This window comes from Neolamprologus multifasciatus, chromosome 3, assembly GCF_963576455.1.
Source record: "Neolamprologus multifasciatus chromosome 3, fNeoMul1.2, whole genome shotgun sequence".
NCBI classification, from domain to species: Eukaryota; Metazoa; Chordata; class Actinopteri; order Cichliformes; family Cichlidae; genus Neolamprologus; species Neolamprologus multifasciatus.
This window is the reverse complement of record NC_140441.1, coordinates 44,795,370-44,821,828: the sequence shown is the minus strand read 5'-3', so window position 1 is coordinate 44,821,828 and position 26,459 is coordinate 44,795,370. Positions and strand designations below refer to the sequence as shown.

The 26,459-nt window shown below is 39.0% G+C and overlaps 1 protein-coding gene across 5 annotated transcripts in view; it reads right to left on the bottom strand.

Moving 5' to 3' along the window:
• afap1 (actin filament associated protein 1) overlaps positions 1-26,459 on the bottom strand; it is a 91,188-nt gene that overhangs the window by 22,244 nt on the left and 42,485 nt on the right. For all 5 annotated transcript variants that reach the window (XM_085155417.1, XM_085155419.1, XM_085155421.1 and 2 more), the window contains exons 2-3: positions 15,288-15,416; positions 14,344-14,426 (exon numbers count right to left, since the gene is read on the bottom strand). In XM_085155417.1, coding sequence (XP_085011543.1) covers positions 14,344-14,426; positions 15,288-15,416 — 212 coding nt within the window. The remainder of the gene's footprint in view (positions 1-14,343; positions 14,427-15,287; positions 15,417-26,459) is intronic.

Genomic DNA, 26,459 nt, shown 5'->3' with positions numbered 1-26,459 from the left:
AAGGAATGCAATTAAAATACCGACTGAGGTGACCACTAGGGGTGGGGGAAAAAATCGATACTGTGTAGTATCGTGATATTTTGTTTGCTAATAATGTATCGATACAGGGACAGCAGAAATCGATATTTTGTTACAAAAAAGGTTTTTGTGCTCTGACTTCAGAGCATGTTGATCCTTTATCTGAGCAAGAATCCTGACATTCCTTCACTGTCCAAATGTGTTTAACTTTTTTTTGGCAGCAATAAACATGACAGTTTAGATTAATTAATTAATTAAGTTTAGAACTTTTTTATTTAATGTAAAATTATATTTTGTTTTAATTTACTTTCAAATTCGTCAGTTGCTGAATGGGCTGCATAGTTTTCATAAATTGCATAGTTCAGAATAGCTATAATTGTACCAGATGGTTGCATTCAGTTAAGTTGGACTAGACTGTAATACAAACTGTTCAGTTTGTCAACAATAAAACTGACTGAAATGAGAGAAAGACTGAGTGCGAGACTTTGTTATTAGATAAAATGAATATTGATAAAGTTTACCTTTATGTACAGAATCTGAATATCGCAAAATATTTTAAAAAATTGCAATAATATCGTATCGTGCGTTAAGTATTGTGATAATATCGTATCGTGGGATGTATGGTGATTCCCACCTCTAGTGACCACACATAAGAATTGCATTTTGCTTAGTGGTGTCAATGCTCATAAAACGTCTAACATGTCACTAACACTGAAAACATAATATTGGCGAAATTCTTATGTTAATAACTGAGCCAAGCCAACTCTTCATCCCTGAATCATGAGAAGAAATGAGGCAATTTGGGTCGAAAAGATGAAATATAAACACTTAAAAACAAAATAATCAATTATAAATTATTCAAAGTTCTGGGACCTGACACTTTCATTCATGAGGTTTTCCTTTCTCAAGCCAAACCACAGTTCCCCATCCACCTGTTCATGTTCAGATGAAAAAATATCCAGTTTGTGTTGTCTGAAATTCATTTTTGTTGAGCAAACCAAGTTTCCTTTTCTTCACCCCAAACACACCCTCATCCTCACCCCCTAATCCTTGTTGTTCATCCTCCCCACGTCTCCTTTTTCATCTATAAGTCAAGTGTCTGGCTGGGCCTCTAGCAGAAATCTTATTGCATCTCCTCTGGGGAAACAGCAGTTTGGTGAACTCACTTTTTGGCATGGATGTGCTGCCCTGTTAAACGCCAGCAACACTAGCATTCTCTACCCTAGCCCAGCCCTAAAAAAACAAAGGAAAAAAATGTCTCCCTGGAGAAGAAGACAGAAAGAAAAGAAAGGCAGAGAAAGAAAAAGAATGAAAGCACTCTGCCCAGACAGTCTAACAACAGGGAATAATATATGGTTTAGAAACTTGACTTGTTTATACTGGTGGAGAAAGACTTTTGATATGGAAACTGCAGCGCCATATCTCACATCACAATAACTTCCTTTTAAAGACCCTTGAGCAGCAATAACACCATTAATAATCACACAGAAGTCGATTGTTTGGCTAAGCATTTTGCCTGAGTGCAGTATTACACCAGCGAGAATGTGACCCCATGACACTGCAGCAACTCCAAGCTTGGAGGTGAAGAAAGAGCATTAGCACACATGAAACACACAAACGCACACACGTGTACAAATATACACCTGTGCACTTACACAAGTCACAGCACAACATCTTAGCTGTATCACACAAATGACCTAAAGCTTAACTACACTGCAATACAGGAGCATAATGAAGAAGAGCTGACTGTTGTCACAATGTATATAACCCATCTGTTAACCATAAACAGATGAAAAACACACACACTCCATGTTCACATGGAGAACATGGCAGATCATTTGTTCCACAGATTTCTAAAACAGCCTGTTGTGATTGTGACTTAACATAATGTTTTTAATATTAGATTTTTATCATTTGGTTTTTAGTGTGTTTATTTAAATGTTTAATCTTGAGTTCTTAGTTCTAGTTCCTCTTTAAATTAGAGTTAGATTTTTCCCTCTATTTTCCCAATAGAAAGTTTATTTTTGTGCCTTTGTTTCTCTCTTTAGGTATTGTTGCTTACTTCCTTATCTTACTTTGTTAGTTGTTTTTCTGTATATTTAGTTTTACTTCCTGTGATTTGGTTGATCATTTGCATCTGTGTTTTATTTCTTCCCAACTGTCTCTAATTCCCATTATCCCTCAGTGTGTTAACATAGTCCAGTTATTCCAGACGGGTGTACTACAAAGCAAAATGAATGTCTTAGTGTGTTATATAAAGCTTAAAGTTTTCACTATTTACCTGGATAAATCACAATATTCAATTCAATTTATTTATACAGCGCCAAATCACAACAACAGTCGCCTCAAGGCGCTTTCTATTGTATACACCCTACAATAATACATACAAGGAAAAACCCAACAATCATATGACTGCCTATGAGGAAGCATTTTGGCGACAGTGGGAAGGAAAAAAATCCCTTTTAACAGGAAGAAACCTCCATCTGCCGTGACCGGTTGGGGAGAGAGAAGGAAGACAGGATAAAGACATGCTGTGGAAGAGAGACAGAGATTAATGTCAAAAGAATGAGCAGAATGTTTTAATTTGCTGTTTCAGAATTTGTATGTTTTAATACTTGGTTCTAATGTGCTGTTGCGTCTATTTTACACCAGTGGAATTGCAGCAATTAGAACACAGTTGAATCAATCAAATTAACATCCCCCTGATCTGACAACAAACTAATCTCCTTTATTAGTAGACAGTATTAGGACGTTTATAGTGATGTATACAGTAATGTATTCAGTTTAAGGGTTCAGAACGCTAATATGCATTCTGAAGTAAACCCTGTGCCCTCACCAATAAAATAATTATAAGGAAGAAAATGTTTATTTTACCCCTCTCTGTGTGATTAATCACCAGTTTTTCTGCAGCACTAGACTCGTCTTATTTGCAGTGTTGCATTTTGCTGTTTTTTATAGACCTAATTACTATTTTATCATCATCTGATGAGCTTCTTCAGTCTCAGCTGACTGCAGGTTTTAAAATATTTTTTTTTTATTAAAAAAAAAAATCAACTTGTCAAAAAGTAGGGAGACTTGGAAAACAGCCAAAATTGATAATAATTTAATTTACAAAGCTAAAACAATGTCTGAATAAATTGTGTATGAGTACTTGAGTCATTTGTATCCCTTAATCACCAAATCATAGGAATGAATAGATGTTTATGGAGTGTTGTTTTAATTTCCGTGTATGCCTGTGTGTCATGTTATTTCACCTTTTTCTTAGTATAAAGGTGACCACAGTTTGGGGAGGAAATAGCTCACGAGTCACATAATCCAACTCATGCTGCTTGTGTGGGTGGACAACACAAAGGCCCTGATTTCCACTCCAGCAGTTGTTGTTTGCCACTACCAAGTCACTTACATTGTCATAGTCAGAGCTATTATAGTTTTGTATTTTTATTTATTTTTATGTTAGTTTGAATTCTTTTTTTTTTTTTTTAAATCATTTTGGTTTCCACACAAAGTTGTGAAATGAAAGAAAAGACAAATTTGCCATCAAAGTTACTGATTGTGTGAAAGGACAATCACTATTACCAGTAATTTTCATTATTTTCATCATTTTCAGTATTTCTATACTTATTTTTATACATACACTTTATATATTTATACTTTCTATAGTGTTGCTTATACTTTATATTGCAAAGAACTCCCGATTTGCTTAAAGCAATTATATTAAAATTGTAAAGGGAGTTTTCATGACCCATCACAGCCTACATCAGGTCATGTGCATGGATGTGGATCCGAAATACCAGAATTCCAGTCATAATGTGTAATTAGATAGTGGTAAAGAAGTCTTGACCTTGGTTTGGAGACTTTGAGTGGGAGGTTTGTCTGCTGCTCAGGCACTGACCTGAAACTCACATCTAAACATTTATGCCAAGTATCCATTTTTGCTCTGAGTAGGAGGACTGGACCTGAATAATGTTTCTGCCATGCTGCCAGCAGGACACTGGAATGGATAAACTGAGTGGACATACGAAAGCAACTCCCTTAGGAAAGGATCTGGAAAGGGAAAACTGCAGTAGTAGCTACAGGTTTTGACAGTGACACCCCTATCAAAACTAAATTTTGTTTTATTGGCTGATAAAGGCCTGAAACATAAGAAATATTTATGTTTGTTCATCAGTATATCATAGAAACAGATTGAGAAATGTTTATGAAAAACAAAATTTGAGCCACTGCCAAAACGTTTGGCCATGATGGCAAAAAAGATTTGAGAGAACAGTTTCACAATTCTAAAGAAGCCGTGGCTTTGTCATTAATTGAAAGAATTAATTGAATATACCCAGAAAACTGAAATAAAATGTTCCTTTAATCTTCTCCAAAGATTTTTCTAAGTGACTTGACTTCCTGGAGAACTTCCAAAGTCTCACTGTGTCATCATTACAAAAAATATTCCAAAGCACTAGAAATATCTGGTTCTTGAGAATGCTAAAGTACAGGCCTGGGTAGAGTGTTAGTATATCATTTACCCAAGACAGTGTTTTTTTGTTCTTTTTTTGGTTTTTGTTTTGGGGGGGGGGGGGGGGCATGATGATTTGACTGAATTTGAAAAAAAAAACATTTTGAAAAAAGAAGTTTATCCAACTCTGATGGGTATTCAATGTTTCAGTGTTTACTTGCAGTCCAAGTCCACTTCATAAAACATACACACTTCAAACCTAAAGGTAACAGAAATACAAAGACTTTGGTAACCATAGTTTGGGGGACATTTAAAACCAAAAAAGATTTATTTGAAGCTGAATACATGATTATTCCAGCTTTATTTATCCAGAGACTCCTGCTCTGATTCCAATGTCACTGCAATCTACATTTACTGAAGCAGTCTTACCAAGCACACCTATAACATTTTGAAAGATTATGAAACCTTAATGTAGCACCGTAGCCCTGTTGCCTCACAGCAAGACGGTCCTGAGTTCAATTCCCTCATCAGACTTGGGTTTTTCTGTGTGGAGTTTGCATGAGAACTCTCAGTGTACTCTGGCTTCTTCCCACATTCCAAAAACATGCAGTTGTTGGGGTTAGATTAATTGTTAACTCTAAACTGTCTATAGGTGCGAATGGTTGTCTGTCTCTATGTGTTAACCCTGCGACACACTGGTGACCTGTCCAGGGTGTACCCTGCCTTTTGCCCCAAGACAGGCGGGATAGGCGCCAGCCCCCCCAGGGACCCTTAAGAGGATAAGCGACAGAAGATGGATGAAACATTATGTTCGAAGTTTGAACTATTGTCACTTAAGATAAAATTCACCAATAGATGGGACAAAATGTGGACACTTGCATACACCTTTTCCACCATATATTCTTTGAAGCTTGGGCATGTGATCAAGTTAAAAATTCACGCCAGACTGCAAGCAAGGTCACAAATATAAAACTCTGTTGTCCTAGTTAACCATCAGCCTCAGGCTGATCCTGTATGCCTCACCTTTGTCTCAAAGTAACCCTCAAATCATTAACTTTTAAAAAAATTGCATTTTAAAGCTCAATGTCAAATCAAAAAACAACTATTCTAACTGAATGAAGTTCAATTTCTCTTCTTCATGTTTGCATCTAAACAACAGGAGCTCAGTTATTCACATACAGTATGTCTGTTAATACATCTGGGTTATCAATTTGAGTTTTGTGAGAAACCAACCACAGCATACATTATGGTGGCTAGAGGAGTGGCTTCTGTCCAGTAGCAGCACTGAAAGTTTCATTGTTTGAGAGGGGAACTCAATCTGGAAGTCAGGTGATTAGCAAACCGCTAAACATTTCAAACAAGAGACACAGTAATACGGGACAAAACCTAAAAACTCTCTCTGCAGGACTGCAGTACCAAGCTCAGTGTCTGCCAGCCTCTGTGATACATATCTAAGTTTTCCAGCTCCTTGTTTATACATGAACCACCCATGCTAGTGTTACCTCTGACAAAACAAAACCTTTCACACAACTCCCATTTTTGAAACTTCATTCTTTGCTTCCCCCGCATCGTTTTTTACTTTTTCCTGCCTCAGCTGGGCCAGTTAAATGTGCGTTTTGCAGGACAGGTGCATTCACCAGAGTGCCGTTACTGGAGGAAGTGCCAGCTTGCCTGAAAAAATAACCAGAGTGAGACTCAGACTGGGTTGGGCATTTCCTCCATTTCTCTCACCTCACAATGAGGAGCCAGTGGAAGCCAGCATGAGCTGATGGTCTGCAATTTTGGAAAGCAGGATGAGGTGGTGGGCCAGGCCTAAGCCTGTCATATCTAAATAGTGTTCTGTATTGCAAATAAGTAAGAAGTCACCTCAGCGAAGCGGAGTTTCATGAAAATATTTAGACATATTATAGAAGTGCTCTGCACATTTGCCCTTTGTCTGGGTATGAACTCAACTAATCTGATTGCAACAAAGTGAAACATTTTACAGTTGGAAAATACATTTGCCAGTGTTTTCTGTTCAATAAGCTATCTAATAAGTCCCCCATTGTTTTCAAATTACCTGATATTATGTGATCCATCTGCATTTCTGTTCTGAAAGAATGACATTTCAGTACCAATACCTTGATATGCTATCATGATCAGCCCCTCTAGCCTATACTGCCAGTCGACTGTCAGCGTTTGGCTCAGACAAAAGGACCTTTTCCCAGACTTCTTTCATTCCAGTTAAAAGTTTGGCTATGCAGGACTATTTCCAACAAATAATCACAATTACCGTGATAACTGAGCCAAGGACTTAACTGCTAAACTGTCGAGTTTTAAAATAGGGTTGCAATATCTTCTGCAAACAAGCAGTTTCTTTAATGGGCATTAGGTGGTGCCTTCAAGAAAACACTAGATTAAAGACCACCCTCGTCCTGCAAGCTGCTGTCACTACTGCTAACAGCCAACTGAATACAGGGTAAGTTTAAACTTCACCTCCACCGCATGCAGAAGTTCTCTGAATGTTTATTAATTCATAAAACACAAAAGGAAGTGTGTGGTATTTAAGATTAACCCTTAAATGGACTGGCTGATTTTATGACATGATCACTCAATTATAACTATATAGCTACAACAATGACATCATACTGCCAGTAACCTCTTGAGAGAAAACCTAAAATTGTGATTTAGAAGCTCTTCAGGCTTACCCAATTCAATTCTTGTGAATTTATAGCAGCAGGAACTACATGGGATTATCAATCAGATCCACTATCTCTTTAGGCCACTAAAGGAATTTGGCTATTCATTTTCCATGCTCCAATAACCATTCCCCTTTGTATACATGCTGTGATCAGAGTCACTGAACAATAGTCCGACAGTGTATAGAGTACACTGTAGTATGAATTCATGGGTTAATGGGCATCTTGGTCAAATACCTATCAGTTAGTAACCACAAAAGCTATTTTTCTATCGAGCACCTCTAACTTTTGTTTGGTTCAATTGTAAAGTCTGTTAGTTCTCTACTAGACTGCAGAAATAGACTCAATTTTCCCTCCGTGCTTTATTAAGTCACTTCAATCACATCATGTGTCAGGAAAAAAAAAATTAACTTGGCATTGTAAAAAACCTTCAAATGCACTAGAGTGGGGGAAAATGTTGTGAAATAGGTTTTCCATCCATGCTCCAGTTACTCAGTGGGGACTTTTTCCAAAGAGTGTTAGTAACTGAAACAGTTCTGGCCCTTAAGATTAACCATGTTGTGTGCATGTGTCATTAAGCAAAGGCCTACTGATTTCTGCAGTTAAGACCTATTCAATCTCCAATTTCCCACTTGTTTGGTTATCCCAGTGACAAAGCGTGACACCTTACAATATAATCTGTTAAACAACTTCATTTCCTGTCACAAGTCAATGACACAATACTGCTGATGTCACGAAATGCTTTGCTGTGGTATACCAAGCCACAAAGTAGGGAAACCCCACAGAGGAATTAAGTCAAATATGAAAACAGATTCATCAGCACCAAATGAAAAACACACTGCGTGGAAAAACTCCTGAAGACAAATAATTTCTGAGGCCATACAAAAGTAAAACAGGGCTGGTTCAACTCAATATGTTTGATAGCAATCCAACTGTTGCCACGCACGCACCGTGTAGCTTGACACTGTACAGTGACACATTTAGTTGGGTGAGTGTTTCCCCTTCAGGCTAGGAATAATTTGGTTTGGCAATATACAACAATATAGTCTAAGGAGCTTGGAAAGAAAAGCATCTGGACTTCTTTAAGTTTCCTTGAAGACGTTTCACCTCTCATCCAAGAAGCTTCTTCAGTTCTAAGAGCAATTGGTGGAGAGTCCCAGATTTAAGCCCTATGGGAGTGTCCCCTAGAGGGTCTTGGACCCCCCCATTGATTCTCTACCTACCCACGCTCTTAGAACTGAAGAAGCTTCTCGGAAGAGAGGTGAAACGTCTTCAAGGAAACTTAAAGAAGTCCAGATGCTTCTCTCTCCAAGCTCCTTGGACTATGATGACCTGGATGACTGAGAACCTTCACAGACATACAGCAATATACAATGTTTTATAAGTGAGTAAAAAACACTCAGAGAAGATGGTGGGTTAAAAAACAAAGATTCCTCACAACTTCCAGTAATACATAACCATACAGAAGACTGTATGCTTATAGTACTAGCTACATTTGTGCTGAGATGAATATCCATCTTTAAAAAAGGCCTGGGAGGGAGGGATGTCTGAATCAAAATGAGAAGAGGAGGAAATGAATTCCAAATAAATTCTAGACATATGGATCTACGGATGAAGCAGCCCTGTTACCGTGTATACATGTCGACCACGTGAGCACACTTCTGTGACGTGAATGCTTGAAGCACGGAAGAACGGGATGCTCGGCGTGAGTTTCTCATGCATGATACAACTAACTTTAGTGTGCATTACATGGGTAACTAATGGTGTGCGGGAGGGTCTGTGTCAGGGGAAAGGCAAGGGAAGAGAGGAGAAAGGGAGAGGTGGCACTGTTCTCCAACATCAACACAGATGGAAATCATTTGTGTTTCAACTAGCGGGAGGACTGGTTCACATTCTGCTCGAACAGTGCAGCCCTTAGGATACAGCCGATGAAACGAATCCTGACTTGAAGGTGACTGCAGCAAACGTTAGAACTCAAAAAAATCAACAAAAATTCCTAACACTTGAGGTTGCAGTCTAAGAATTTTCTTCTTCTCTCTGGTTTACAGTATTTGTTTTGTGGTGTGGGGATCTTAGACACAAACCTTTACCTTGGGCTTGCGGGACTTTTAAGAGCAGCTTTAACTGTTTTTTGTAACATAAATGTCGAATGAACTGTCAAAGCAACTGGGGAAATTGTTTTGGACCCAAAAAAGTTCTGCACTGCTGTGTGCTCGAAATGTTGGTAAAAGTAGTTGTGAGTAGTAAAACAAAAAAAGCTTGAGACCCAAGTTAAAATTCAGATTTATCAAAACTGAATGTTTGTTCCATTGCTATTAGAATAAAAAAAACAAAAACCACAAATCAATGGTGCACTGCCACAACAGATGACTTTAAATATCTCACCTCCTTTTTTCATCACATGACAGCATGAAGCATGAACAATGCAGAAACATTTTAGGCAGATGTTTACTGTTTTTCATGTTGGGTGGAGCTCCATTCTCCATCTGGAAGTCCATTTGTTTTCTTTAAAGGAGTTTAATGGAAACATGCACAATTTACATTTTATTTTCCAGTATTCTTCTTTAAACTGCTCAAATTTTGGATGAAAACCATTCATGTGGCTGAAGCGTCAAGCTTTTTGATGACAGCAATGTACTTCATGCCAAAGAGAAATATTAATGTAACATAAATCCTGAATATGAAAAGTGACAGGATGACAAGAAGAGGACTTCAGTGGGATTTTGTCATACTTATTAGTCATTATGATCCAATCAGAGCCAGACCTTGTTTTTACTGTGTTTCTGTGCATTTACGTGTGGCATGTATCACATTGTAAAATGGTGCTGTGATCCTCTTCCATGGAGGAACGTAGAGATTTATAAGGTGAGTGTTGTGGAAAGAATCAATCTGACATAAAAAGGTTCAGCTGCTCTGTCAGCAAACCCAATACTTGTACGGATTAAAGGCTTGAAATATTTTTTAACTTTCTAAAAATTGCTTTGTTGTTTTGTCTGTCTTTGATTAGCAGGCATCACCAACATGTCCAGTGTACACAGATAAATATATTTAAGGTGACAAAATATTGTGACCTTGGATATTGTTGCTGTTGCATCAAACAATTATTGAACTTTAGTTATATTTATACTGAGAAAAAACATGATCAGTAGTGTTATTGTTCTGTAGGTTTACAGATATTCTAGTTTCTGGGTTATCTGGCACTCAACTCTTGGAAATGAAGTTATTCCAGATGACAGCCTATTCCATCATCTCAGACTTGTAACCCTATCATACTGTCATGAATCAGTGCTGTTAACATTATGGTTTTGGAGTTTTGGTGAAAAACTTTAAAGTGGACACTACCCCCTTTTTGTTGTGCTTTTATATAAATATATAAAGACCAACTTTATATGCATATACAATTAGGGAGAGACAATATAGTGGCTCAAAGTAGACCAGTTTCAGCTTGATAAACTAAAACAGGATCCAGTGGAAGTCTGTTTGGTTAGTGGATATCCTGCTGTGTGTGTGTGTGTGTGTGTGTGTGTGTGTGTGTGTGTGTGTGTGTGTGTGTGTGTGTGTGTGTGTGTGTAGGTGTGTGTGTGTGTGTGTATAAGAGTTAATCACAAGTTTGCCCTCGGGAAAGAATTGGAGTAGTTTACACACATCATGTCTTTGTTTCTTTATTTTCCTCTGCTCATGCAAAGGCTAACGGGTGTCACACATGTGACTGTCATGCTCTGCTAAGAGCTACACTGTGTTAACATGCCCCACTAAGTTTGTAAAAACACTAAGAATGTCTTTTCAAGATCGTATATACTCTTGAACAAAGGCCTTAAGATGTGCAAAAAAAATGCCACAAACACCTGGAAATAAAATTATTTTAACAAGCGAATAAGTTCTGAAATGGACTAAATGTGATGACACACTGCAGAACAATTCAGCAGTAAATAAACTTATCGTGGAAGTCTGTGCAAAGTCATTTGTCTTCTTTTGCACTTCATATACTAGCAGAATATTCTGGAAGAGTCTTCAATCTGCATATTGTTTGTGTTTGAGTAATAAATTCCAATACCACTGTCCTCTGATTAAGTATTGTACATCAAGTGAGCTACTCTAAACTAAGTATTCCTTATGTAACTGTTAGTAATCAAAATGTGGAAGCTAAGGACTGATTCAGCTTCTAAAGGCACAGGCTCTTTGTGTACGTGAGTGTCGGTTTGGCTTTGCATTGAGGCTCGACGGGTCACAAAGAGACTGTCTTCCTTGTCTATTATTTCACCAGATTGTTATAGTCCATGTTCCACTTCTTCACCAACACCAACTAAAGACTGATGCCGTATAACACAAATAACTGCAACTTCTCATGACTAACAAGGTTGTTTTCCATCAACATGAAATCTTTGTTTCTTTAACTCTCTACCCTGTTTACTCTTTTCTTTCTAGCCGCCTCCTCTCTCTTTTCCTCTTAACCGTTTGTCCGTTGTTTCATTTGCACGCGGTGGAAATTTTGCAAGAAATGAAGAGTGGAGAAAGGGAGCACAACACTTTTTTCCTCAGTCTGGACAGCTTCTCCAGAGGTCAGTGTGGAAATGTGATAGATGGTAATTTCAGAGCAGAGACTGCAACAGGGAGACAGAGAGCTGGCACAAAATAAAAGACAGTAGCTGGGTTTCCATCCAAGTATATTTATGAGAATTATACTTTACTGCTGCGACTCTGCAAACCCTGCACATACATTACTCAGAGAGGTTTTGTTCTAATGTGAATGGCTCTATTTAACCACTTAATATATTTTAGCTGCTTTCTTCTCTATTCTCATTTCTGCTGATGAAAATCCCTGCTGTTGAATGTTTGTCACAGCTTATGCTGTCATTAGTATTATGATCACTTTGTACACATGTAAAGCCAGTGTCCAGAGCATGCTATTGTTGGATACAGTGTATAAAGTATGGTTGGATGATTTTGGACGAATATATCAACTAAGAGAGATTTATTTATCTATTTATCTGCCCATGAGTAAGTTTGCTAATAATGCTGGTTGAAGCTAAGAGAAGGAGTCAACTGAATAAATAATAGCACTGTTTAACGACATCCTCTTCCAGTTGCAAGCAAATGCACCCTCCTGAGAGTGCGCCCAAACGTGGCGATTTATTCACTCAGACTCATAACGGAAAGAAAGGCAGTAGTCTATGTTCAGAAAAAAAACAAAACATTTTATTTAAATTAAAACAACACACAATGGTGGGGAGGGAAACAAGGAGAAACTGGCATCTTTTTTCCACTATAACCGTGTTTACAGGCTGTTCCAGTGTTTATTTGTCTCACACACTCGACCAAACAACAAAATACAAAATTCAACAAAAAGTAAGTTAAAAATCAAAATGCTCAACCCAGTCCTGAGTGGGTCTCCTTCAGCCAGTGATGAAGACCTGCTAAAAACTTCACTCTTTCCATAAAAGACAGAAAGAGTTGTGTAATTGTGTGCTTATGTGTTTTGTTTAAATAAAGGAAAGCACCGAACAGGCCCGAGAGTCTGGGGTGTCGTGCAAGGCTCTGCTATGTATTTTCTTATGTTACTGGTTCTGATTGGGGCAGCAGAGAAGAGAGACAACAAGCAGAGACACAGAAACATCAGAAACTCCTCCTCCTCCTCACTCGCCTAGTTTTCTGGGAAAACCTCGGCTGTGATTTCCAGACACACACTGGGGTCACCAGAGGAGGCTGAGGCTGACGACTGGTTCTAATTACAAACTGCACTGTAAGGCCTTGTGCCTTGGAATGTGTGCGTGTCCTGCGTGTGTGTGTGAGTAAGATGTAGAACAAGGTGTTGTGGCTTATTGCTATGAAATAAAGGCTTTGCAAGCCATCCCAGCCACCTGCTTTTTATCACAGGCATCTGTTCCCACAATAATGGCAGACACACACTGTTATTCTTCACACTGGGTCTTTTTACATGCACATCTCACTTTCACAATGATGACACACACATCACTGTTTTAACAGAGATGTTACGGTCCTCATTGACTGTCATGGTGATGTGAGGCGCAGTACGAGAGAGGAAAACATACTGAAGCCATGACAGCCCTTCCAACTGCTTTACAAGTGAATGTAAAACACATCTCATATGGTTTCTATGTCCTGCTGCATTGGGAACGCTGGTATTTGCGTGATTAACACCATTCAGGTGCAGGGTGTCACAAAAACTTGTGCACAGAACTTCACCGTATTGCTAACAAGTTCACCATCTGATAATAATGAAGGTAAGGGTCAGCGTTATTGGTCAGTTTCTACTAGCACCAGTTGTGTTTTACTGGTAAGCAGTCCTGCATGAATGTTAAAGATACCTGTAGTGTTAACATGATGAAGTTATTTCTGTTATGTAACACAGTTGTTACAATCAGAAGTTTGCCTTCTTCACAACAAAACCCAAAATTATCCAAAAGGGATTTGAAATTGGACCTAAATTCAATTGAATGCTGTAAATGAATGCAAACTGGGAGGCAACGTTCAGCTTTGAACAGATGATGTGACAAAATTAGCTAGTTTGGGGAAAGTAGTGCAACTGCAAATAGCAGCACTATAAAGTAAAGACTCTAACACTGACCTAACATTAAGAATAGTGCATTGTTTTATAGATAGTTGTCAAATCATTTTATATTCAATATTTATTGGCTATGTTTTATTTATAAGGCCTAATGTGACTGATTTAAAATAATAATTTCTAGTTTTGTCCTGGATGTCAATATTGTCGCTTTTAATTAACGCTGGTATCAAAGTGGGTCGTATACAGAAACGTTAGGTCCTTGCACTCTGGAGAGTGTATAGTAACCTGTATAATAGCAGGACAAAGAAAATGAGCTGTCTTTCCTTTATTTATCACTTACCTATGCCACATAAATTACATGTGACTTGCACTGCATTGCTCAAAATGTAGTTACTCAGCAGTGTCCTGAAAATAAAGTATTCTTTTGTCCTTCACCATTGATTTGCTTGGTTTTGCATTAAAGCAGCTGGGCTGAGAGGATGACCCATAGCAGCGGAAGCAGAATGACGCAGGGCTATCTGGTATTTGTAGAAACAACTCTCTTTAGTCAGAACGCAACCAGAACGCATACTGGAACTCGGTATAACTCTTACTGTGAGCATTGCTTGCAATAAGTTCCAGCATGGCCAAATTACACAGAACTAAAATTAATAAATCTAAATAAACTTCAGTCTTACCATCCAGGGGTGGGGGATCTCTGGAAGTGGCATCTGAGGTGGAGCAGGCAGTCCGCTGTGTATCTCTGACTTGAATGAAGGCTCTAGAAGAAATCAAGTGGCTATTATGAATATAAACAAGAAGATGCACAGTGCCACTAGTGTCAAATCTAAGTAGTGACAAAAAATAAAATGTCATAATTTCCCTTCTTAAAATCATAGAACCAAATAGACTGTGCTTCTGTGTTTCTCTGATTTTAATGCGCTTCACTTCTGCTCCTCATTACAAGGTCCCTTTGTGGATTTTTTTAATGTTAAAATGCAAAATCTCCAATAAATATCAGGATGTCTACACGTGACATTTTGTTGTTGATAGAAAACTGAAACGTCATTATGAATTTGTGTGAATAATCTCATGTTTTGAGGCTTCCAGTATAGCACTAAAACAATCTTCGCGTCTAAGGATGCAAACAAGAAACAAAAATACAATAAAATTTCTGTGTATATCTTCTTTTCGTGTTAGATTCATCCAGATTTTAATATAAACATGTTTTTGCATTTGAATTTTATTTTAATAATGGCAGCCATACACGTGAACATCTTAAAGAAAAAAAGTCTGTGTTAAAGAAAAGCTCAGAAAACATCAAACTGATGAAATTAACTCTTTTAATCTGTCATAAACAACTTTTGGCTATATTAGCTTACAAGTAAAGGGTTTTATAAGTAAATGTATACCAATATAACTCTATGATGACAGCAACCAAACAATTCAGTCCCACATTAACCTAGTACCAGCTTATTGTGGTCTACATTCTTTGTGTATGTACCAGACTGCTCATGGAACTCCTGCAGTCAGCCATAGTAAGGTCAGGTGTTGTATCTAATATCTGACCACTTAATGGACTTACTCCAGCTGTGAGTCCCTTAAAGTGTTTCAGAAGGTGCAGTATAAGTTTAATCCTCACCTTTGTCGGACAGTACTCTGTGCAGAATATTGGAGAGGTGTATCTTCTTCTCTCGGACCCCAGCACTCAGATATTCTCTGTCCAGCAGGTCCAGAAACAGACGAAGCTCACACACCAGCTCCTCCATTGCTGAAGAACAAATACACAAATATCAGAGAGTCAGGTTATGGAACTCTAGTCTAATTGGAATGAGACCTACACTACTTTATCTTTAAACTTGCAGTGATCGCACCAATACTGAAAACAACTAATTTCTTACAGCTTGCTTTTCTGTTTTTCACTGTCTGCAATTAAGAGCTGGGTGAGAAATCAAAGACTAGTTAGTTGTTTACCTTTGTTTAACTGAGCGGATGTACACCATCAGCCAACAGAAACACTAAGGCACTGTGTTTGTAGATGAAGAGCAGTATAGACTATATCACTACAACACCGCAAAACTGTACCATCGTTTTCATTCACGAGTCATACTTTGGTAAGCGTTTACCCAAAATGATGATGACATTCTAATGCTTACATTGTAAGAGATTATTTTTTTCTTTGAACTATTTTGACCTGTGGATTAATACCAATTTAATACTGTATTGAGTGAAACAGAGTGTTTCAGAATGTGAAAAGTGAGTGCTGGACTTCCCAAACAACCTTTTGGTGGCACACAAACAGGCCCCAGCATTAGCTGCTCATTAATCAGTCCCAATGTTGCACATGTTTCAGTTAAAACACACTGACAAGTATTTTTTGGCCCTGTGCAACAAACCAACATTAAACATGTACTGGAAAAGCACAAAATACTGTTATGTAACATTAGTGGGCAGCCAGGTGGCCCGGTGGAAAACAGAATTTTCAAGTAAATCAATCACAAGCGCTGACAGTCCTTCAAGTGCACAGAGCCAGCAAGCTGATAGTTGCTGGGCAGGGACAGATCTGGCAATGTACCTGGTGGAATTATAGCCGCAGGTGAAAAATACACCAGCAGCTTCCCAGACAGAGCAAAACAAAAGAAGGGAAACCGAATACAGAACATTGCTCGCAGATGAGGTATGGGAGCAAGGTATCAGTGAGTCTATCTCCACACACTTGATCTGAGAGCATTTGATTGGGCTCAGAAGCGTGACTCTGAGATGCCACGCTCTGCACAGACACTCAGATAAGAAGCATTGTCTCAAGATGAGGGTCCCAGCTCAGTGAAGCTTTTTGTTAACACCTGATTGTATCAAAAGGCACTGCATCATCCTGGACAGCAGCTGCAGACTGAAAAAGTTAAGTGGAGTTTCTGTGGTTACTGCCCTCTGTGACAACGTCGAGTCACTGAATGTCCGAGCGTGATTCAGAAACAATCTGACAGCAGCTGCTGAGCAGACTAACCTGGGAAATTTACTGGAACTGACTTTTTGTGCATCTACAAACTAGTTTGTTTTTGTTTTTTAGGTTTTAAACTCTACCCGTCAGAGAATAGATTACTGTTTTTGTTTTCTGGGGCTGCAGAAGAAAATCTCTTAGTGAGATCTTAGTGACGACACTGAACCTGACTTTAATCCACTTCTCCAGGCCCAAAACAAGAAAAGAGGCATGAGGAACTGAAGATGAAGTAATTAAACTACAAGCCAAACAACTGTGTATGAATTTAAAAGTCTGGAATTTTCAAAAACATTCACATTTTGTTCAAAACTATTTTGATTATTATTGATAGTAGTGACTTTGTTACTAACTTGTGTTACATGACACAAAAAAAGTGTACACTAAATCTTTATGGGAGACATTAGCATCAAACATACAGACAAGACTTGCTTCCAAGCAAGCTGTGATATGTTCGTGTTTCCATATAATCACATGAAATCAGCTTAACCGACATCTGAGCAACAGGCACACGAGATAAGCTGACCTAATGGCTAACCCATGTGCCAAATGTCACAGCAGTTTAGTATGTCTTAGTATGTGCCATTAAGACTATTTCAGGCTATTTTATAACAGACATAAGTCATGACGTAGCAGACCTCATATATCTCATTCAAAACAGGTCTTCTTATTTATTAATTTACAGTATGAGAATACAAAACTTTAGGTCAGCATGGAAGACATACACAGTCTCAACATTAGTATCTATTTACATTATGGTAATATTTAATTGTTCAGTACAAAGGGAGTACACAATCCATTTTTCCCAGAGCTTCTTGAATTTCTCAAGCTCAAGTCTAAGGACAAAGGTAAGTCTTTCCATTCCAAAAATTTCTTCCACTATCCCATGCCACTGGGCCCAAGTTGGAGGGTCTATTCAAAACAGGTCTGAATACCACATGTAATCACAATTCCCACAAGCATTTAACTAAACAAAAACAGATGATGGTGCAGGTAGCTGGCAAAAAGCATTAATGCTCTTCATATTAATATCTCAGCGTTATGACGATAAAATCAATAGATGTTTGTATCCAGTGCAGCCACGGTTCATTTTTATTGCTGCTTGACTGTTAGAGAGCAGCTCTGACACTGAATACACAGACACTTTCCCACATTCCTCACATAATCTGATTATACTACAGGAGAGTCTGGTGAGGAAAAGGGGGCTGGGGTGAAAGATAAACAGAAAAAGTGAGGGTGATGGGGAGACTAACATGGAGTAACATGTTTCCTCCGTTTGTGCATGTAATACCACTAAAACTGCAATTAACGATGACAATAACAACAGAAAATATTTAACTCCTGAGCCACCAATGGAAAAACATATTTCAATGCCGTTTTATTTATATATCACCAAATCACAATCTCAAAGCCTCAAGTCACTTTCTATTGTAAGGTAAAGACCCTACGATAATACAGAGAAAACCCAACAATCAACCTCAAATATCTGTAAGTCTGAGTGCTTTAAATCCTTTTACAACAGAAAGATTACTTGCACTTTACCTACGCTATCACTCTACTTGCAGATAAACAAGTAGTAACATCCCTCACTGCGAAGGTACACGCTCCCTGGATCACTTCCAGCACTACCTGATTTTGTACTAAACTCTGAACAGTCAAGCAGCTATTTACTGCTCCATTTACTGCTTCGTAGAGCTTTGTGCAACGTGTGCAATGCTTTACCTCCACAGGGGTGGCCAAAAAACACAACCTGTGCGCATGTGTGCCATTAACAACCGAAAGTGAGCTCTCCAGTTCATCAAAGATGGCAGAGAAAATGAAGAGGTGGAGGCAAGGACCACCCTCAAAGAAAGCCTAAGGGCACGCAGGAAAATAACATAATAAAAAAAAAACATGTTGTGCAAACAAACTGCCCACGTCCTTTCTTCCCCATCTCACCCTGTTCATTCAGCCACATTTTTCCATTTCCATAATGCCCTTCATTGTACTCAACATAAAAGGCAGTGCATGTGTTTGTGTCATGTATTCTAGCTTTTTGATTCTAATGCCATAAACATTTTAGTCAGTTTTCTGATATCTGCATACATTCTTCATATGTACCCCAAACCACATCTGCTGTGTTAGCATTCGGTCTGCATGACAAAAAATATGTGCTCTTTCCAAAACATCAATCCCCCCATACACACACACACACACTAAAAACACCTAGACAACTCACAGGGATGTTTTCACTGCCAGGTATTCAGATCAAAGGGGGTTTTCCTAAGTGAGGACTGTGTTTGAACGAGACAACGGGGTCACGTTTGGATTTCATGTAAAACTTGAGAGCCTGCGGCTTTGTTATTGTGCAAAAATGCTTAGCAAGGTTAGAGGGAGGAGGGCTTTCTGCCCTCTTCCTGGAATACAGCTGTTATGATTGACGGAACACTGACAGTCGCTATCCCGCACCACATATTCCAGGTGTCTGTTTCTTGTTACCAGCAGCGCCTTTAACACTTCGAAGACGTGTTTAGTTTGATTATCTGACAGGTCTTCAGGTCAGGATCTGCCTCAACATACACACACTGCTGAAATGCGTCAACTATTAGAACTGGAATTATTCCAGTTTGGATTTGGGAAACAGACACTATCTCTACTTTTAAGATTAGGTTTAAAACTTTCCTTTTTGCTATAGTTAGTTTGGATCAGGTGACCCTGAATCCTCCCTTAGTAATGCTGCAATAGGCCTAGGCTGCTGGGGGATTCCCATGATGCATTGAGTATTCCTTCTTCAGTCAATTTACGTCACTCACTATGTGTTAATAGACCTCTCTGCATTGAATCATACTTGTTATTAATCTCTGGCTGTCTTCCACAGCATGTCTTTATCCTGTTTTCTTTCTCTCACCCCAACCGGTCGCAGCAGATGGCCCCGCCCCTTCCTAAAGACTGGTTCTGCCGGAGGTTTCTTCCTGTTAAAAGGGAGTTTTTCCTTCCCACTGTCGCCAAAGTGCTTGCTCATAGGGGTCATATGATTGTTGGGTTTTTCTCTGTATGTATTATTGTAGGGTCGACCTTATAATGTAAAATGCCTTGAGGTGACTGTTGTTGTGATTTGGTGCTGTATAAATAAAACTGAATTGAACTGAATTGTTTTTTTTTCCTTTAAGAAAATGGTCCAAGTCACTCTAATACCAAACCATTGTCATAATCATAAAGCCATACCACTTTTGTAAATCAACATGGGCTCAGTTTACTTGGATAAATGGGCCATACAAACACGGTAAAGGTCTTTAAGTCTTGGATGGGAGTATAAATGCACTGTGCCAAAAGTGAACAAGGAGTAGGGTTTATATTTCTTACAAAAAAACATAAAATGCTTTGAATGGCAAAACAATACAAAATATACCAAGAACATAGAAAATGATGATTCTAATTAGCTTTACTTGTAATAAAAGCAATAATCTCAGGAACAAACACAAATTGATTTCTAGTATATTTCCTTTGTTCTTCAAACTTCAAGGCTTGACGCAATAATGTTTTCAGACTATTTTTTCATGGACCTGACAGTTCAGATTCTTATCCAAAGTTGAATCAGCTGAATATACTTAAATCACACCTTTCTTGGCTGCTACTTCAAAGCACATTGTGCGCTGTCTGTCCTGCGTGCTGCACAACAACATTCAATATTTAGTATTTACTGCTGTTTACACTTAGCTAGATTAATGCGATGGTGTTGTGTATAGTATGTTGCTTTGTTTTGGGGTTTTTTTGCTTGTTTTCTATTCTTTTTTTCTCAACAGGTGATCCCGGAGATATTTTCTTTCCCCCCCTTTCTCACTGTCCCTCTCCCCTTCTGTTTTTCTTTTCCTTCCTCTTTCTTTCTCCCTTTCCTATCCCTCACTCATGTCTGCCCCGTCTGTAACAACTGAAAATAAAATAAAATAAATAATAAAAACAAAGGTCGATCAAATGGACCAATACGGCAATGCCATGATGATCCATTTGGCAAAATAAATCCATTGGGTATCCTTGTTGGTCTTCAGACAACAATTCTGACGGCTAAAGAACCAAATGGGACAGGCAAAAAAAAAAAAAAAAGAATCAGCTGAATATGTTGTCTACCATAGCAGGTCAGCTCAACCAGAACTGCTATTTTGTGGCAGGTAACAGATTTTAAAGGAGTCCTTGTGCACCTAAAAGATGCATGAGAAGCCAGAGACTTACAGTTCCAAACACCCACTTTCTGCGGTTTTGGGCAGCTTAACTGCACTGTGGGTTCAGTGTTACAGTAAGAAGGTGGTTATTGTTAATTGAGGTTGGTTTTATGGTCTGGCATCGTCATGGTTACTGCTTCCAACATGCCACCAAAACACAGGGTAATGCTGGAAGGTATTTATTTGTCACATGATTACATAAAAACCATCACACAGACAAGCTGAAAAATTCTTAACTTTGGGGGGGGGGGGGGGGGGGGGGAAGGAAGAGTATCATCTGCCTTTCCACTCTGATAACTCCTTCGTAACTCCAACTTGTAAAGGTAACTGCTTACCATCTGAATTTTCACTGCCCTTCTCAGCTTCACTTTATAATTTATCAGATAAAAATAACTCTTAAATGTCCTCCGCTACATAAAGATATTTTAGTCCTATACTGGTAGCCTTGTGTACTGTTTTTTTTCCCTTTCCACTGCTGGTGGAAAGCTGTGAAAGTTGTGTGCTATTACCAGTCATAAATGTTTCATAAAGACTTTTAAAGCCTCAACTTGGATGAGCACCAGGCGAGAGGGAGAGTTTTGAACAGATCAGAGGACGGGTGATGCTGCATTAACTTATGATGAAAGACAAGCTGCGTTGCTCCCGCCCCATTTCTCAGGTCTGTAATTATGAGGTTTGTGTGTTTTCTATCTTCCATCAGGCATGCCAAGCAAACATCACAGAGGGGGGCTGATTGCTATCGAACTGTACAGGTGGTTTACTGTAGAAGCAGATGTTTCCCAGACCGCAAACACACATCTGCAAAACCCTGATGTGAAAAGCAGGAAAAGAAAAAGAAAGGTGATGGGATAGGGAAGTGCTGATGGAGGTGTAGAGAAGATAAGAGAGGTGGAAATATGGTGGGAGAAGGAAGACTGGTCCCAAAGCAAGCTCTAAAACCAAACAATATTTGGGGATAGTAATGATGCGCCCTTTGGTATCTCTTTTTAAAAGATAATTAGAGGGAGCTCAGCTAAAAACCATGGGACAAAAAGAAAGATGGGGTGAAGGGTTGTGGAGGGAGAGACACTCCTGCTTGTAGTTTTGATCTTCTGGTGGGAATGGAGGACATGAGGTTTTCTTGATTGGACTGGGTGTGAGAAATGATTGTCACATTATACATGGTTTTTGACTGGTGAGGATATAGAGGCTGTAGGTCTACTAAGCATCATCATTTGTTTCATCCACAAAATGGCTCAATTCAGATACAGACTGGAGTTTTCACAGGCACATGCCTCTGATTTACTATCTGAGAACTCATGAACATTCAACACAAAGTAATTTTACAGGAAAATTCAGATTTTTCACAGGTTGTGATAGCTCAGGAGGCAGCACATGTCATCTAATAAATGAATTCAATTCAATTTTATTTATATAGCGCCAAATCACAACAACAGTTGCCTCAAAGTGCTTTATATTGTAAGGTAGACCCTGCAATAATACATACAGAGAAAACCCCAAAAATCATATGACCACCTATGAGCAGCACTTTGGCGACAGTGGGAAGGAAAAACTCCCTTTTAACAGGAAGAAACCTCCAGCAGAACCAGGCTTTAGGGAGGGGCGGGGCCATCTTGTGTGAATGAGGCAAGTTTTATAAATTACCCAAATAGACTAGCAAAAAGCAATATAACAACCAGTCTGTTTGCCATGCACCATACCTTTTGTTATTAGCACCAGGTTGGTCACAGCAAGTTGAAAAACCGATCCCACTGAGTCTCAAACTGTAGTACACACCTTCTACATTTGGTAAAGAGAAATCTAGACGATTGGAGGTCCTAGAATATGGACTTTATAGCTGCATTTGGGCATCCCTGGTATTAATTTTCCACAATGCTGCCTATTTCATCCCAGGACACCTTAGATGAGATCTTTTATTTAACTCAAAACTTCCATTTAATAGTTAAACACAGTTGTTGTGTCTGAAGTATATGAATTCACCTTAACTTCACTTTCATGGGCTAAAGTTGGCAGCTGTGTTCCTTGTTCTGCTCTGTAGCCTTGGTGAGCTCGGAGTAACATCACATAAACCATTTCTCTACTTCCTACAGGTTCTGGTTACACTGGCTCACAGGTCAGCGAGCCAGGCAATAGATAAAACTGGCATTTAGTTTGAAGCGGCTGAACACTGTGATCAGCTATTTGTCTGATCACAAACAGCGTTGTTCTGTCAGACATAAAAATACTAACCTCAGTATCCAAATAAAGTCTATGTGTGGAAAACACTGAAAATACAAAATTCATCATGCATGATTGCCCCTTTTTTCAATCTGAACTAGCTAAAAGCCTGTCTAACTTTGATTTAAATCAAATTAGATTCCTGTAGGTGTACCCATTGTCCTGACTGTGATAGAAGCCTTTGGTCTTTTCATCAGTTACTTATTAAACACCACCTACAGAAACAGGACACGGAGGCACTCTTATCTGTGCGAGTGCAAACAGCAGCTACACAGTCACAACCAAACGCTCAAACTGAAAAAATTACAGCTCCCTGTACCCTTATCCTCCTATTATGACACCCCACCAAGGCAGCTTTAGTCTTGTACTGTAATCCTAAAAGCTTTGTTAAAGGCAGACAGGCTAACAAGTGAATGCACTCATCCTATTACAATAAGCTCGTTGAAGGCTAGTGAGACTCATGAGAAGTGATTTCCTCCTAATGCATCCAAATTTTCAAGGCGACCATATATGCTTGCAATAAGCAGAACTATTTTAACTTCTTTAAAGTACGAGTCCAAAGGCAAATGCTTGTTTGATGATGTTAAATCAGTAGGCTACCAACAGGCTGCCAGCTGGATGTATGCCATATCATTCTGTGCTATTTGGCATACACTGGGGTCCTTTGAATTGTGCTTGAGCTTGGCACTCGCTCCCCATTCTTTTTCCCTGTGTTTTTCCAGATGCATATTGACACAGGGGTAAGGCTGGGAGGGCTATGATTAGTCGGCCCAAAATTAAAGTCTCTCTTCCCACATGCCAGCTTACTGACAGGCCAACTCTGCAGGGAACGAGGGAGAAATTACAAAGTCATTTCTCCTCATCTCTCCTCTCCACTGCTGGGATCCATCACCAAAAAAAGGAAGGGGCTCACGCGTCTGACAGATGAAAGCTTTTAAACTTCAATCACTATTGGGGTGAATGAGGCAGGGAAGGAGAACCAAATGAGCGAGGCAGGCCAGTACGGTGACACCATGTACCCACCGTTCCCACATCACACACACTCCAATTAATTGCTTGTCGACTCAGAGTTTCTGTGAGGAAAGCTGCAATAATAAGTGGCAATAAACACTTTAACACTTGTATTTGCCCCCAAAGCACAGCACCCCATAAATGGGAGAGCTATTGAGCATGGACTTGCTAAAAGAGACAGTTGACGTTGACTTTGGTTTGCTATTATTGCCTCAAATCCACCACCAGCTCAAAACAACATAGAAAGGAAAGCAAGCCAGGGTCCATTAGATCAGAGATGTTTTAGAAGCAAGCAGTTGCTCAAATTTGACTGCTAACCCAAGTAACATTTGGTAACGATCCCAACTCTGACCTAGATAGTTAAAGTATGCAATTTTGCTTTCCATTAAACAGTTCTCCCAAAAAGAATTCCCTAATTGATATTTTAAAAAGTATCCACTTTTTTCCCAGAGTACAGGTCAAGATAGGGTTAGGGTTAACGTCTTTGGCTGTGACCTGCGTCCGATCCAGTGGGTTAGGGTTGGCAGATAGCATAGACAAAGGGAAGCATCAAAAACAACAGCAAGGCATTGATTATCACTAAACTGCTGTATAGTCATTACTGTTTGCAAAATGTCACTGCAGTTTCGTATGTTTTATGTTTAGTATCAATCAACACTATTCCACTGTTTCAAACTGCCACAACCGCTGCCAGGAAGCCGGTTTTTCCTTGCCACAACAGCAAGGAAAAAAAAAAAGATTTATCTAGAAAAAATATACCTGAGCTAAATTTGGCTGATCTCCATTCAAGATCATCTTCTTGTGCATTTCTGTACTATTTTTCTGAGCTTCTACTGAGTAAGTCACTTTGTAGAAGTCCAAGTATGTCCCTTTGTTCTTGCACTAGATCTCCACCAGTGTGTCAGGACAGTCTTAGAACTTGGGTTCTTGGGAAGTAGAAAAATCGCAGGAAGGCAATTCTGACAAACAGGGCAGGTGGTGAGTGATGACTGCGTTGGACAAAAAATCTTTTCAATGGCACTCTGGTATGCATCACAATAGGTCATTTCTGCTGAGTGTTTTACAGTAGATCTCCACACTTGACAGCTTCACCCTGGAGCAGGAATTCATGGTGGGACATGACCCCAGTAAAAAAAATTTATAGAAGCCACACTTAAGATTTTTGGGGCATGCCAGAGAAGATCATCAAACTAATGTATAAGAAAAACCATAGAACTATCAATTGCAGTTTTAAGGTATTTGACTAAAATGTTGTATACATTCAGCTAAGTTGATAAAGAGGAAGATTAATTTTGAGAGTCTGTGACAATGACAAGTTTGCTCTTTATCAGGCGTGCCATTTTGACCTGAAAAACAAATGCCATAGTTGTCATCACTGTCCTGCATATTGTTTAAAGCAGCCTGTAAAAAATCCAGAGACAAAGTATTTTTAACATGGAGATTGGTGAAGGTAAAACCTCATGGCTGGCCTCTTTAGTAATAGACAGTGTTCCCAACACTGTTTAAACTGAGAAGTTCCAATCAGTGAACACCATCATAAACCAATACAACAAAAAACAACATAAACCAATAAAAACAAAAAAAGCATAAATTAATACTACTCCACCCCAAAAAATTCTTTGAATTCCTCTGAATGCATGAGGACAATGTTTACTCTAAACCAACCTGTTGGGTTTATGTCCAGAATACCGAACAAAGCTCCACTCCAGGAGCCCTAATCAGTTTTTCTTAGTATCATTAAGAGTAAATCAAGATTCCTTATTTATATTTCAGCAAGGACTGCAGTATGTGTTGTTACTGTATCATAGAAAATCCTGAGCAGGGAAACTAGAAGACCTAGCTGAGTTGTGATATCTATTTTATACCTGCACACTGGCTCTTCTATATCCACACTGGTTAAACAAAAATCTTATATACTGCATGCTTCAGTAGTACACAATAGATGTCTGTACAAACCTCACCAAATGCCGGGCACTGAAGCACTGCCGGGCCACCCAAAACCCTTGCAGCTGCTAGCATTGGTCCTGTTATTGTGCACTCACTTCACAACCACATGAGGACAAGTGAGAGATATCGAGCATTTGTGTTGTCATTCCAGGGTTGTGTTAGAAAACCTCTGACTTCAGGGTGGAGTTGCCCTAACGCTGACCTGGACTGTTTAATAACTGTCTGAGTACTGCCAGCTGTATAAAGCTAAATGGATAAGAAGATGAAAAAAACAGTTCTGTTAGTGTACACAGTGACAAAGGGACTATTTTGACTAAATAGATTGGTTTACCGTTATCCTGCTGTTGCAACCAAGTCTAGAGAGCCAGAGTTTGTTGTCTCAAAATCTCAGGCAGGCAAAGATAAGTTACTCCTCAATTTATCCCCTAACTGCTCAGCTCCAAGTGTA